This window comes from Diceros bicornis, chromosome 20 (genome assembly GCF_020826845.1).
Source record: "Diceros bicornis minor isolate mBicDic1 chromosome 20, mDicBic1.mat.cur, whole genome shotgun sequence".
In the NCBI taxonomy this organism is placed as follows: domain Eukaryota; kingdom Metazoa; phylum Chordata; class Mammalia; order Perissodactyla; family Rhinocerotidae; genus Diceros; species Diceros bicornis.
The window spans coordinates 61,611,372-61,626,196 of NC_080759.1; the positions used below are offsets into that span (position 1 = coordinate 61,611,372).

Here is a 14,825-nt window from a genome sequence, read left to right on the forward strand (position 1 = left end):
AGTGGAGATGGGTGGGCAGCGGGGGGATGGGTTGTTGCAGTGACCGCCATTCACGCATCCCTGGGAGCACGGGGGTCCTGACCCTCCGAGGTCCGAGCTAGAGAGCCCAACCCCCCACTTCTGGGTTCTGACTTCACAACCAAAGTTGCAGAGCAAGACTCCTGGAGGGGTTGGCTGTTGACAGGCCATAACGGGAGGGTAGATGTGGAGGCAGAGAGGGGATGCCATGTTCACAGGGGCAGGAACGGAAGTGAGGTGTGGAGATGATGTGCAGAATGAGGAGTCCGTGGTGAGGGGAGGGATCTCTGTGAGGAGAGGGGTCCCGGAGAGGGGGAAGGGGTCCCCTTGGAGGGGCGTTTTCCTGTGAGGGGCGGGGTCCCTGTGAAAGAGAGGGGGTTCCTGTGAGGAGAGGGATTCCTGTGAAGGGGAGGGAGTCCCTATGAGGAGAAAGTCCCTGTGAGGAGGAGAGGGTCCCTGTGAGGGGGAGGGGGTTCCTGTGAGGAGAGAGTCCCTGTGAGGGGGAGAGGGTCCCTGTGAGAAGGAGAGAGTCCCTGTGAGAAGGAGAGGGTCCCTGTGAGGAGAGAGTCCCTGTGAGGGGGAGAGGGTCCCTGTGAGAAGGAGAAAGTCCCTGTGAGGAGAGAGTCCCTGCGAGGGGGAGAGGGTCCCTGTGAGGAGAGGGTCCCTATGAGGGGGAGGGCGTCCCTGTGAAGAGAGGGTCCCTGTGAGGGGGAGAGGGTCCCTGTGAGGAGAGGGATTCCTGTGAGGAGAGGGATTCCTGTGAGGGGAATGGGGTGCCTGTGAGGAGAGGGTCCCTGTGAGGGGGAGGGGGGTCCCTGTGAGGGGGAGAGGGTCCCTGTGAGGGGGAGGGAGTCCTCTGAGAGGGAGGGGGTCCCTGTGAGGGGGAGGGGGTCCCTGTGAAGAGAGGGTCCCTGTGAGGGGGAGGGGGTCCCTGTGAAGAGAGGGTCCCTGTGAGGGGGAGGGGGTCCCTGTGAGGAGGAGAGGGTCCCTGTGAGGAGAGGGATTCCTGTGAAGGGGAGGGGGTCCCTGTGAGGAGGAGAACGTCCCTGTGAGGAGAGGGTCCCTGTGAGGGGGAGGGGGGTCCCTGTGAGGAGAGGGTCCCTGTGAGGGGGAGGGAGTCCTCTGAGGGGGGGGGGTCCTTGTGAGGGGGAGGGGGGTCCCTGTGAGGGGGAGGGGGTCCCTGTGAGGAGAGGGTCCCTGTGACGGGGAGAGGGTCCCTGTGAGGGGGAGGGGGTCACTGTGAGGAGGAGGTCCCTGTGAGGGGGAGGGAGTCACTGTGAGGAGAGGGTCCCTGTGAGGGGGAGGGGGTCCCTGTGAGGAGGAGGGGGTCCCTGTGAAGGGGAGAGGGTCCTTGTGAGGAGAGGGATTCCTTTGAAAGGGAGCAGGTTCCTGGAGGAAAGAGTCCTTGTGAGGAGAGAGTGTCTGTGAGGAGGGGGTTCCTGTGGGGGGAGAGGGTCCCTGTAAAGGGGCAGGGTCCCTGTGAGGAGAGGAATTCCCGTGAAGGGAAGGGGTGCCTGTGAGGAGGGGGTCTAGAGGCCACAGCGAGGCTGCCAGGCTGGGGTCTGCACAGGTGGGAGGTGGCCCAGGTTATCACCTGGATTGTGTTTTAGGGGTCAGGTCCTCCATCTAGTGAAGAGCCAGCTGACTGATCCCCTCCAGAGGGAGACTTGCACGTAGAGCTCTCACGCAGCTTGTGAGGGACAGGTTTGTGGCTGAAGCAGTCTTTTCTTCACGCTTGACCCGAGGACTGCTATCTTTCCCTCAGGTTAGGCGGAAGTTCTTTTCTCAGTGGTCATTTCCTTTGAGGTCGGTGTGTTTGTGCTTGTGTGAAGGTGGAGCCCGCAGCGGAGCAGGAGCTGCATTAACCCTTTGCTGCCAGCCTCTTCTGCTGGGCCCGCCCCGAGCATGGGAGCCCTGGTGGAAGGTTCCAGAGTCCCATTACTGGCCTGCTCCGCCCCCCAGATAACCTGTGGAGTACGTATGCGGACAAGGGGGCATTTGTGGAGAAGAAGGGTGTGTCCTCAGTGCCCGTGCCCGAGGAGAGCAGAGCCAGCGGGCTGCCTTACGTCCTCACTGATATCATGACCTACTTCACCATGCTGCTTGGCATCTACTTCCCCTCAGTGACCGGTGAGCCCCCCAGCTGTAACTACCCCCGCCCCCACCCCGTGACCAGTGAGCCCCCCAGCTGTAACTACCCCCACCCCGTGACCGGTGAGCCCCCCAGCTCTGACACACGCATTGCTCCCCTTTCTTTCCCAATTGTCTCAAAAATCGAGCCTGATGGTCTCAGCTCCCTGTCTGTGCTGAGGGGTGCTGGAGAAGTCGCGTGGTTTACAGGATCCTGTTCCACGCTCTCCCAAGAGGCCTGTGTTATTAGGAGCAGCCCTGTGCTTGGGGCGGTTAGGAATGGACACAAGAGCTATCAGGCCAGGAGCCACGGTCATCCTTGTCCTTATAAGAGAGTGGCCGACCTTTCAGGGTGACCGCTAGTGCATACTAGTCCCCCCCCACGTGTACATGCACACACTTGATCACACATACACATGTGCGCACCTGTGTCAACACTCAGGTTCTGCTCGGCCTGCCTGCCGGGACACCCTCAGCTGCCCCAGGCACAGGGGGAGCCCCCGGCTCCCACCCAGCCTGGTGCTGGCTTACTGGGCGGCCTGTGTCTGTCCTTCTGGTCCTCACCCAGGTCTGCTTCTGGTCCCTGCTCAGAGCCTGTCCACGTGGAGGGGCCACTCACCCGCCTCTGGACTTTATCTTACCTTTTCAAGAGGCAGTGGCAGCAGGAAGGCGTTGCTGAGCGTTTCTCTTTAGTCTCGGCCTTACCAGCATGTCGCGGCCGAGGTTCATTCTTTCTCTGCCTCTGCTCCTCCTTTTCCGTAGGTATCATGGCAGGCTCAAACCGATCCGGGGACCTCAAGGACGCCCAGAAGTCGATCCCCACGGGGACCATCATGGCCATTGTGACCACGTCTTTTATTTGTATCCTTGAAGGGGTCAAATGTGGGAGGTGTAGGCACCACAGAAAGGATAGCCCTCTAAAGCTCCACTTGGCTCGCTGCTGTGCCAGTGCCAGCTTTGGGTAGGCTTGCCTGGTTTTGGGCGAGTTCTGACCATAACATCCATCCCTAGAGAGGGAACTGGGCTGGTGTGGGTCTGATGCTAGGAAATCAGACACAAGGCACCTGGGCGCCAAGCTTCAGAGTTGGTTATGGAATGTGATATTGTACATAAACCACACGTAGTAACCCCATTATTACGTGTAACGTGTTAGTTATGTGTAACTGCGTGCGTATTACATGATAGCTGTGTGTGTGCTAGTCACAGGTTTTCAAGCTGGGTCACTGGTTTCGAAGTGCCAGCAGAGCCTTTTCTCGATCACTGAGGTTTGTCCTCTTACCAAGTGAGCGTCTCCTGCCTGGTGCCCGTGGTGGTCACGCTGCAGGCCAGGCCCATCCTGATTGACTGAGGCCCCATTCTGTGGAGCCAGGGTGGAGTGGTGAGGCCGGTGCCTGAGGCCACAGGGACACAGCAGTGCAGGCACAGCGGGGGCCCGGTGGTCCAGGCCCACCTGTGACAGGTCGCCGCTGTGAGCACATTGCACCCACTGCTTCCTTGACACGAGCTGCAGACCTCTCCTGCATCGTGCTTTTTGGGGCCTGCATCGAGGGCGTGATCTTACGAGATAAGTATGTTGGTGTTGGGGCCGGCCTGGTGGCATAGTGGTTAAGTTTGCGTGTCCTGCTTCGGCAGCCCAGGGTTTGCAGGTTCAGATCCCGGGTGTGCACTGACACACCACTTGTCAAGCTGTGCTGTGGCACGTGTCCCACGTAGAGGAAGATGGGCATGGATGGTAGCTCAGAACCAATCTTCCTCAGCAAAAAGGAGGGAGATTGGCAGCGGATGTTAGCTCAGGGCTGATCTTCCTCACAAAAAAAAAAAAAGTACATTGGTGTTCATTTGCAACTTCTAGAAACTTCTGGGGTCATCAGTTTTCCTGAAGATGACTTTAGTCCTGAAACTGAGAGCACCCCAGAGTTCAAGCATCTTGTGTGGAGCAGGAAGCCCATGTCCCCTTTGTTGGCATCCGTTTGGTCTGATGTGTCCATCCCTCTGCTGCTCCGGCCTGGAGCTGGGGAACCGCAGGGTAACCTGGGGTCCCAATAGTGCCGGGGGCATGGGGGATCTTGGGAGAGACCTCAGGAGACTCCATCAGCCCTGCCGCTCACTGGAGAAGCGGCCAGTGCTCCAGGCTGTTGTCCACCAACCCGGCTTCCTGGCGGGTGCACATCCCTCAGGCCCTAGAGTTCGAGGGGTCCTGGGCAGTCTCTGTGAAGCCACAGCCATGCCATCTGTCCACGGCAGTGCCACTTTTGCAGGAGTGACAGTGGCTGTGCAGACCCTGGGCTGGGCTGTGGCTTCCTTGCTCCTGAGAAAGGACCGGGGGGAGGGGCAGGACCCGTTTGTTCACTCGGGTGGGAGCGGCTTCGTTCCCACTCGAGACGTGGGAAAATATTTTACATCTTCAGCTCACGTTTTAAAAGTGCACCCCGCCTGCCCCACAGGTTTGGGGAGGCCCTGCAGGGGAATCTTGTCATTGGCATGCTGGCTTGGCCATCCCCCTGGGTCATTGTCATTGGCTCCTTCTTCTCGACCTGTGGTGCTGGCCTGCAGAGCCTGACCGGGGCGCCGCGCCTGCTGCAGGCCATCGCTCGAGACGGCATCATCCCCTTCCTCCAGGTGAGCACGGCGGCTGCCCGCAGGCTCTAGGGCTGCGTCATCGGCTCCCCTTCTGAGACCCTCAGAAGGAGCGTGTCTGGGACGGTGTCCAAGGGTCTGCGCCCAGAGCACGATCTTAACGGTTAAAGGTGGTGGGACCCACGTCTCCACCTCCAGCCTGGCAGCCCCCTGACACGCGGTGGTCACTGGGCTGAGGGCTCAGGTGTGTGGGTGGAGGCAGCCCCTCACCTCTGTGGACTGCGGAAACGGTTCAGAGCAGTGACTGGGTGCTTCCACTTCCTCCGGGGTTAGTATCTGTCCTGCTCAGCCCTGCGGGATGCTGTACCCAGGACTGTCCCGTTGTGATGATGACAAGGGACACAGTGTCCTGGGGCCCTCCTTCCTCGAGTTGGGGCTGATGCTTTCTGAAATGAACCTGAGGCCATAGATATGTTAGTGTCCTGGGGCCACCAGAACAAATGCCGCAGACCAGGTGGCTTAAATAACACAAGGTGCTTTTCTCTCTGTTCTGGAGGCTGGACATCCAGATCAAGGTGTGGGCGGGGCTGGTTTCTCCTGAGGCGTCTGTCCTTGGTGTGTAGATGGCCATCTCCTCTCTGTGTCTTCACAGGGTCTTCCCTCTGTGTGTGTCCAGTGTCCCGATCTCTTCCTGTAGCGACGCTGGTCGTGTTGGATTAGGGTCCTCCCTAATAGCCTCTGTAAAGGCCCCATCTCCAAACACAGTTACATTCTGAGGTGCTGGGGTCAGGACTTGACCACATGAATTTTGGGGGAAGCGCCATACCTTCATATTTGAGTGTTGCGCCTGAGCCATGATGAATGTGGTGGCTGTGGTCTGGCCCTCGCGCCTCCAGTGTTCTGTGCTTCTCACCTTCCTTTCCTGAAACCGATCCTAGCCGCCTTAGTTTCTTCCCCTGTCGTGCCTTCTGTCTGTCCGCTCAGGTGCAGACGAAGTCATGGTGCGTGCAGTGATGCGTGGAGACCATGCTGGATTGTGTGTCACAGTCAGGAGAGTGGGCCCTTCTGTTCAGGAAGGTGGCTTGTGGGGCGGCCTTTGTACCGTGTCCCCCTGACTCCCCCTGAGCCTCCGCCGGGTGGTGCTGCTTCACAGTCTGTTCCGTGGTTTATTCTGAGTGTCTCTGCAACGTGCTCTGAATATCCCTTCTCAGAACCACTGGCCAGCAGGGAGTGCGGTAGAAAAAGCTTTTAAAGCCTGGTGTTGCTGGAGGTGGAGTGTGGCCTTCCGGAAATTTCTGCTGCCACATGTGGCTGTGGGTGAAGGGTCCAGATGCCTTGCAGTGAGGTCCTTGTGGAATTCTCCTAGTGGGTGTGTGCTGCGGGAGCCTTGCGCCTACCGCCTCGAGGCTGCCCTTAGGATCCCAGGAGACCCTGGTCCAAGGCACTGGGGTGTCGCCCTGCACTCCTGACTGGTGCTCGATGCAAGTCTGGGGTCTGATGGTCCCTGGGTGCTGTCTGCCCTCACGAGTTCTGGGTGTCGAGTTTTCTTCCAGACCCCGCTGGTAAGGTCCAGGACACATCATAAAAGTCCATTTTTGCTTGTCGCCTCTCTGAGACCTCTTTTGGCTTGGACCCGACTAGCTTGGCTTCTCACCTGAGTGTGAGGCCTTGTCCCTGTGGCTCCTCGCCCCTCAGCCACCAGCCCACATGCCATTCTCCCTGCAGGTGTTCGGCCATGGGAAGGCCAACGGGGAGCCCACGTGGGCCCTGCTGCTCACAGCCCTCATCTGTGAGACCGGCATCCTCATCGCCTCCCTGGACAGTGTGGCCCCCATCCTCTCCATGTGAGTGGCTGTGGGCTCAGTGGAAGGTGTGTGGGGACCAGGCTGTGGGAATGTGGCTGCTGCTTGTCAACCACCACCGGGACACGAGGCCCCTGCTCTGAGCCTGGCCTTCTGCTCAGGGGACAAGTAATAGAGAGGAATGGGCACAGGTGGCCAGATGGTCACTCATGGGACAGTGACGTGGACTGTGGGAGACAGGGAGACCCCATGGGAGGGGACGGCGATGTGGATTAAGGGAGCAGGGAGACCCCACGGGAGGGGACGGTGTCGTGGATGAAGGGGGTGGGGAGACCCCCCAGCAAGGGACGGTGACGTGGATAAGGGAGCTCACCGGGAGGTGGCAGGCTGGGGCTCCCACAGGACGGGACAGCATATCGGGACCACCGTGGGTCCTGGCCAACCCCTCTGAGGCTGCTCCCCGTGTCCCCAGGTTCTTCCTCATGTGCTACATGTTTGTGAACCTGGCTTGCGCTGTGCAGACCCTGCTGCGCACGCCAAACTGGCGTCCACGCTTCAAGTACTACCACTGGTGAGCACTCCCCCAGAGGGCGGCCCCCGTGGGTCCCAGCAACACAGGTGCATCTGCAAGGACGCTGCCCCCTGGGTCCCAAGGCCACATGGGTCCCTGATTGTCCTTTGGAGCAAGCCAGGCCAAGCCGATGAGGGCTGCGTGCCTGTATTTGTCACCTGGGATGCCCAGGCATCCCGAACCACATGGACTCCACCTTGTGTTCAGCCTCGACCCTCCTGGGTCTGAGGGTGGGACCTCAGGCTGCCTGGTCTCCATGTTACCAGTGCGTCGGGCGCTCTGGCGGACGCATGAAGCCCATTTTGTTAAGTGCCCAGCAGGGCGCTGATCATGCTGGGGAGCAGAGCAGGTGGTCAGTGTAGTCGCGGGGCCATCTCAGCCCTCCGAGACAGTGCGGGGGTGGAGCACCCAGTCACCAGGCGTCATTGCTATTTTCTTGGAGTAACTGAAAGATTTTCACTGAGGGACCAGTGACGTTTTTGAGGCAGCTGCTCACGTGCTAGTTTGGGGCCCTGGGTGGGGCCCTGCATGTGAGCTGCGCATTCCCCCAGGACGCTGTCCTTCCTTGGCATGAGCCTGTGCCTGGCCCTGATGTTCATCTGCTCCTGGTACTACGCCCTCTGCGCCATGCTCATAGCCGGCTGCATCTACAAGTACATCGAGTACCGAGGGTGAGCTGCTGCGGGCCGCACCTGGCCGCCACGTTCACGGGCTCATGGCAGACTCGCGCTCCCTGGAGGGGGGCCTCCTTGGGGTCTCGTATCCAAGTGTCTCCTGGGGGACAGGTGCATGGGCGCCTCCGGTGGCCGAGCTCTCAAAGCCCCCGTTCCCCTCCCGGCGCCGGCCCTCAGGTGGGGTCAGGCGTTCACCTGCGAGCTCTCTGTCGCACGCCATTGTCATAACGGGAGAGCCGCCACGTTCACCGTTCTCTGTGGATTCCACATTTGTTACAATAGGTGGTGAGGTTTATCTGTGTCTTTGTATAATAGCCACAATGTTTCACAGTGCGCTGTTTGGAAACTTTGAAATCCATCTGATGATGGCACTGACATGGTGGATTTCAAAATTTCCAGAGTACACTGTAGACAGAAAAACCACGGCAACCATAGTTCATCAGAGCCCCCAGTCTACCACTGGGGCATTTCCCGTGGCTGCCCTGGCCCCCCGCCCTGGAGGGAGCTGGGGCCTCGCAGGGCCAGCTGGTGGGGGTGAGGAGGGTGGGCCCCAGGTGCAGCCCCCTCCCAGCTCTTTCTCGCTGGCTTGGAAGGAGGGCCTGAGAGGCCCTGTGCTCCTGCTGGTGAGGCTGGGCCTGTGGAGCCAGCTCTGCCCTGGTCACTGCCTGCCCCTCAGAGTCCCCTGCCGGCAGGCTTTCCTTTGTGTCCCCTGTCTGCCTCCCACTGAGGTCCCACACGGGGCTGCCAGTGCCACCCCCACCCTCCCCATTCTTCCCCCTTCTCGTGTCCTGCCGCTTCCCGTGCTTAGCCAACTTGGGAGGCCCCCTCCTCTGTCACAGAAGTGCTGCAAAGACCCCAGGTTGGCCCCCAGGGGGCCTGCCCGGTGGTCCCGTCCTGGGTGTGCTGCAGGGCGGGGCCTCACAGCTACTCTCCTCGCAGGGCCGAGAAGGAGTGGGGTGATGGCATCAGGGGGCTGTCTCTGAATGCCGCCCGCTATGCCCTGCTGCACGTGGAGCAAAGCACCCCCCACACCAAGAACTGGAGGTGAGTGCCCGCAGCACCCCGAGACCACCTCACACCCTTTAAACCCACGGAGTGCCCATTTCTAAAGTCTGACTTCAGAGAGAAGAACCACGGCACCCTTACTAGGAAATGATCAGGAGCTTCCAGTGCCTTCTCTCAGTCCACAGCGGGGCGGCCTGGGTGTGATCAGCTTGTATCTGACCGCCCGGTGAGGGCCATTGGGAGGGCGTGCTGGGCTCTGAGCCGGGCCTGGGGTGTGGTGGGTGGGGAGGGGTGAGCTTACCTGTCGGGTCCTGCTGTGGACGCTTTGGGTGGTGGACGTCTGCGTGCAGGGCTGGCCCCTCCGTCTTCTCACTTCTGGGAGGAGGTGGGGGATGTATCTGCACTGGAAGCCCCTTGGCCTCCAGCCCGCATGTACCTAGAGGCTGTGCCTGGCAGAGAGGTGCCCACCAGGGTTCTCGGTCCCCGGCCAGTGGCCCGCTGTCCACCTGTCCCACCTGTCGGGGGGCTGTGGTGACGTGTTGCCATGGTAACTGCTGTCCCCGCCATAGGCCCCAGGTGCTGGTGATGCTGAACCTGGATGCAGAGCAGCACGTGAAGCACCCCCGCCTCCTGTCCTTCACCACGCAGCTCAAGGCCGGCAAGGGGCTGACCATCGTGGGCTCCGTGCTGGAGGGGACCTACCTGGACAAGCGTGTGGAGGCCCAGCAGGCCGAGGAGGTGGGACTGGGCGGCTGGGGCAGCGGCGGGGGGTGGGGCCAGGCCGTGTCCTGCCTGGGCTGCACGCGAAGGTGAAACCAGCGTGTCTTCCATCCCCGACGCCCTGAAACAGTTGTGTGTGTTGTCACCACCACCTGTCCTTCCGTGCCGAGCTGTGTCCATGTGTGTCTCTAAAACAAAGGAGTTTCTAACAACGGTTCTTCAACACCTTCAGCATCGTCTTGTGCCAGGCAGTGTCCAGCCTCCCTAGTTGTCTCGCGTCTTCCTTTCTTCCCTTTCTTGTTGGCTGGGGTTGTGTCGGACTCACATCAGGCCTTCCATCCGGCTGGCAGCGTGTCTCCAAGCCTCTTGCTCTTTGGGTGTGTCCTTCTCCCTGGCTCACGGGTTGAGTGGCGGCTGCTTGTCTGCCGTCCCCATGTCTGGGTCAGCCCACGTGTCCAGTGTCTTGGGGCTGCACCCAGAGGCACCTCCAGATGCAGGCTGTTCATTTACGGGAGGCAGCACTGCTGGAGGGGCTTGTTGCTGACATTATCCCCTGGCAGGTGCAGAACACGGTGTCCGGCCCCTTCCACGGCCTCCATCAGCCAGACAGCCGACCCCTGCACAGAAACCTGCCCTCCTGCAGCAGCTCCCAGGTTCAGAGTGCTCTGGAAGGCAGGAGGCACGCTGGGTCCCTTCCTGTCCATCTCCAGAGGCACCGGCGCTTTGGTTTTGGTGCCATTGTGAACCCAGGTGCTTGAACTTGACCGTTTTTGGCTGTAAACCGCTGGTTTAGATCCTGCATCTGATTGTAAACCTGCATTTGATTGTAAACCGTGGACTGGTCCTTGTGCTGCTGTCCTTGGGGGTGTCCGCATCGTCCCACCTTTGGCCAGGGCAGCCTCTTCACCTTGGCACCTTGGCTGTTTTGGCAAAAGCGTGGTGTTTTGGATGGCTTCCTGCGTCTGGTGTGGCTGAAGCTCCAGGCCCACCGCGTGCGTTTCCTGCACGCGCCTGCTTCCACGGATGGGAGAGGCCCTGGTGTTTTATCTGTGATGCTGTGCCACGTGGTCACCAGCCACAGCTCGCATTAAGACCTGCCCAGATGCCAGACAGAGCGTCACTTCTCTTACCACTCGGTGGCCCCCTTTGTCCTCCCAGCATCTCTTTGGGGAACCAAGGAGGAAACAGAGCTGGGAGGGGAGACGGGGGCCTGGCCATCTGGTACTGAGTGGGGAGGTCAGAGTCTGAGCCTGAGCCCAGACGGCCCAGACACGACCACCGTAATCATCTGACTTGTGTTGTTCTGGATTTTTTCCAGTTTTTTTCTTTTTTAAACAAATGATCCTGCAGAAATACACACAGAAGTGTGTTTAGCACACTTATTTTACTTTAAAACATCACTTTTCCATTTAGCACAGTGCATGTTTTGTTTACCCTGGCTGTGCAGTGCACCGAGGTGGTCGAGTAAGGCAGGAGGCACCTGAGATCCGCTCTGGCTCCTTGAGGTCAGCACTTCAGCCAGTGGTGTCAGAAATGGTCAGTCTCGGGGCCAGGATCACGTGGTTTGTAAAGCTCCTCGAGTGACCACGTCCTGACGCAGCTGAGCCCTTGATGGCCGTTTTCCTGTGCTTTAGTCTCTGGCCACATGTGATTCCAGGAAGTGTCCCCTGAGCTGCATTTCGTATGCACGTGGGCGGCCCCGGGTCTTGGGTGAGATGCCCTCGGGAAGTGCAGCCTGTCAGACGGATGTGATGATCCGGACTTTTCCTTCTTGAGCCAGCAGCCCTTCTGACGCAGGGTGGCAGCTGAAGTGCGGGAAGGGAGGAGGGAAGTGGCTGTGGCCCTTTGTGTGAGGGTCTGGAGGCTGCTGTAACAAATGACCACAAACGGGGCTTACAGCAACAGAGATTTATCCTCTCCCAGTTCTGGAGCCAGAAGTCCAAAATCAAGGTGTCATCAGGGCCGTGCTCCCTCTGGGCTCTGGGGCAGGGTCCTTCCTGCCTCTTCAGCTCGCAGTGGCTCCGGGCGTCCCTGGGCTTGAGGCCGCATCATTGCAGCCTTGGCCTCCATCATCATATGGCTTTTCTGTGTCTATGTCTCTCCTCTTCTGTCATTGGGCTCAGGGCCGCCCTCATTCAGGATGATCTTATCTGCAGATCCTTAACTTAGTTACATCTGCAGGGACCCTTCACAGGTTCTCAGGATTAATATCTTTTGGGGGCCCACCATCAACCACTATGGTTTGTCCTCTGGCCCCCCAAAATGTACATCTGCCTTTTGTGCAAAATACATTCATGTCATTGCAACATCCTTCCGGGTGTCAACCTATTTACAGCATCAACTCTGAGTCCAAAACCTCGTCTAAACATCAGCAACTTAAAGGTCCCAAATCTCATCTTCTCAATCATCTGAATCAGGTGTCAGTGAGACTCTGGGTGTAGTCCATCCTGGGGACAGTTCCTCTGCCCACAGACTTGTGAGACTCGGAAAACAAATGATCTGTATTCCAAAATGCAGCAGGGTCAGGCGTGGATAGACGCTCCCATTTGGAAGCAGGAATCCAGGGGTCAAGGGTCGCTGTCCCAAGCAAGTTTGAAATCCAGTGGGACAGTCCATTTGGTGTCTAGCTGGGCACACTCCTCTGCGGCTCGCGGCTCTGCCTAAAGGGGGCCCCAGCCTTGGCCTCCGGGGGCTGGTCAGCGTGACCGGGGAGGAGATCAGTGTCCACACAGGTCACTGCTTTAATAAAAGGCGTGTCATTGGTCACTGTCAGGCCTCCCCTTGAAACTGAGCCACGCTGGTCGGAGGCCTGGCACGTGGCGGAGAGGGCAGACTGCCCACGGCGGGACATGTGGCACGTGCCTGGTGTTCCACGCCTGGACGCACGTTCCACAGTCTCTCTCAGGTGACTTGTTAGATTGGACACATCCTAGTGAAGTTTTCAACGAATCGGGTGTGTAACACAGGGTCCGAAATCTCTGAGTGAGACGTTGGGGGCTTGGTGATGACGGAGGTCATGTGTAAAGGACTGCCAGTGTCGAGTGTCCCGAGGACCTTCACACTGTTCTCCCGCACCCGTGCGCCCACGTGCACACCTGGGCAGGCGGGCCCCTCCAGCCCCTGGCCTGTGTCCTGAATTTCGGGGACCAAAGGCCACGCCCCCATTGAACCTGTGGTCTCTCTGTGTGAGGCAGTGATGTGGGTGTGCGGCTTGCGCAGTGCCGCCCGGGCACCCTCGTGGTGGTGGGTGCTGGATTGCTCCTCCCAGCCCGCTCTTTGGGCGCTGGGACACCGACCCTGGCCTGTCTCCCCAGAACATCCGGTCTCTGATGGGCGCCGAGAAGACCAAAGGCTTCTGCCAGCTGGTGGTGTCCTCCAACCTGCGGGACGGCATGTCCCACCTGATCCAGTCAGCCGGCCTGGGGGGCATGAAGCACAACACGGTGCTCATGGCCTGGCCCGCGTCCTGGAAGCAGGAGGACAACCCTTTCTCCTGGAAGAACTTTGTCGGTGAGCGACGTCTCCAGGCCTGTGTATGGGCTCCCACAGGCCTGTGGGGTCTCGGGGTCACTGGGCCCAAGAGCCTGCTTCTGGAGGCTGTTGGAGGCCCTGGCTGTGCTGTTTCACTTGAGAAGCGAATGGCCATTTGAAAGCCTTGAGACGCGCTCTCCCCTTCTCCCAGCCCTGCCCCCTGGTTTGGCGATGTACCCACTCGGCTGCCCTGTGCCCCTCAGGCCGGGCAGGGGACTTGCTGATGGAGCGAGGGCTGCCCTGGGCACCAGGCCCGGGTGGGGCTTTGCAGGAACCCTGTGGCCTCACCTGCTGCCACCTCCCATGTTGGCTGGTGCCTGGTGAGTCCGCAGGGCTGTGTGGTTCTGCTGAGGCCCCGGTGACCCACCCACTGCCTCTCCACAGACACCGTCCGTGACACCACGGCAGCACACCAGGCCCTCCTGGTGGCCAAAAACGTGGACCTGTTTCCACAAAACCAGGAGCGGTTCAGCGACGGGAACATCGATGTGTGGTGGATCGTGCACGACGGGGGCCTCCTCATGCTGCTGCCCTTCCTGCTGCGGCAGCATAAGGTGGGGGTGCCGGGGGCAGGGGTCACGGGTCAGGGATACCTATGGGGGCAGAGGTCACAAGGGGATGGGTCATACAGGGGTGTGTGGGGGTCACATGGGGGCAGGGGTCACATGGGGGTCTGGCATCATACTGGGGCAGGGGTCACGAGGGGATGGGTCACACAGGGGTGGGGTGGGGCACACAGGGCAGGGGTCACGTTGCGGGTCAGGGATCCTATGGGGTCAGGGGTCATGAGGGGATGGGTCACACGGGTGTGGGGGGTCACATGGGGGCAGGGGTCACGTGAAGGAGGGGTCATACGAGGGGTAGGGGGTACTGGGGGGAGTCTGTGTCATGGGTGGCCGCGGGGGGATGGTGGGGTTGGGAACGACGGGTGCTGGGCGGGCAGGGGCTCACCGGGCCTCACCCCCGCCGCAGGTGTGGAGGAAGTGCCGGATGCGCATCTTTACGGTGGCCCAGGTGGACGACAACAGCATCCAGATGAAGAAGGACCTGCAGGTGTTCCTGTACCACCTCAGGATCAGCGCGGAGGTGGAGGTGGTGGAGATGGTGAGGGCGTGTGGGCGTGGGCGGCCACTGCTGGCTGTCGTGTTTTAACGAAGTTGGGCGTCGGGAGGCGGTGTCGGGCTCCCGCCGGCCCCGTGTTCACACTGCAGTAACAGTGGTCGTCACAGTGGAGGGCACTGCACCCCAGACTGTTAGCGTCTGCGGCGTCCCTGATGTCCCCCTGCCCTGGATCCCATCCAGGACCCCACACTCCCTTTGGCCGCCGTGTCCCCTCAGGCCCCTCTGGGCTGTGACGGTTCCTCAGACTTCCTTCTTGTTTTTGTGACCTTGACAGTTTTCAGGAGGTAGAATATTCTATAGAACCTCCCTCAGTGTAGGTGTGTCTGATGTCTTTCTCTTGACCGGATTTACGGGTTCGTGGGAGGAAGACCACAGAGTGATGTGCCGTCCTCCGTGTGTCCTGTAAGGGGGGACGCGATGTTCAGCCCACACAGGTGACGTGAACCTGTGGTCCAGGTGTGTCCTCCAGACACCTGTGCTGTGAAGTCACAGCGTTTCCGTGTCCACACTCCATCCTTGGGAAACGTGTCCCCAAGGCCAGCCACCCTCGGCGCAGTTGGGGATTAGGCTCTACTTCCTGCAGGGGAGCATTTTCTTCATGTTGGGGTGTCTCCTGGGTGCGATTTCTCTCCTCTGGTCACGTGTGTGAAGTGGACCTGTGCGCGCTGCTTCCCA

The 14,825-nt window shown here is 60.0% G+C and overlaps 1 protein-coding gene across 2 annotated transcripts in view; it reads left to right on the forward strand.

Moving 5' to 3' along the window:
- SLC12A7 (solute carrier family 12 member 7) overlaps window positions 1–14,825 on the forward strand; it is a 59,159-nt gene that overhangs the window by 32,759 nt on the left and 11,575 nt on the right. Inside the window, exons 9-20 of one of the 2 annotated variants that reach the window (XM_058564403.1) lie at window positions 1,981–2,148; window positions 2,911–3,009; window positions 3,659–3,716; window positions 4,593–4,767; window positions 6,451–6,569; window positions 7,000–7,098; window positions 7,650–7,769; window positions 8,712–8,816; window positions 9,347–9,515; window positions 12,812–13,007; window positions 13,413–13,582; window positions 14,001–14,132. In XM_058564403.1, the coding sequence (XP_058420386.1) occupies window positions 1,981–2,148; window positions 2,911–3,009; window positions 3,659–3,716; window positions 4,593–4,767; window positions 6,451–6,569; window positions 7,000–7,098; window positions 7,650–7,769; window positions 8,712–8,816; window positions 9,347–9,515; window positions 12,812–13,007; window positions 13,413–13,582; window positions 14,001–14,132 (1,610 nt within the window). The remainder of the gene's footprint in view (window positions 1–1,980; window positions 2,149–2,910; window positions 3,010–3,658; window positions 3,717–4,592; window positions 4,768–6,450; window positions 6,570–6,999; window positions 7,099–7,649; window positions 7,770–8,711; window positions 8,817–9,346; window positions 9,516–12,811; window positions 13,008–13,412; window positions 13,583–14,000; window positions 14,133–14,825) is intronic. The other variant, XM_058564404.1, reaches the window with a different exon arrangement.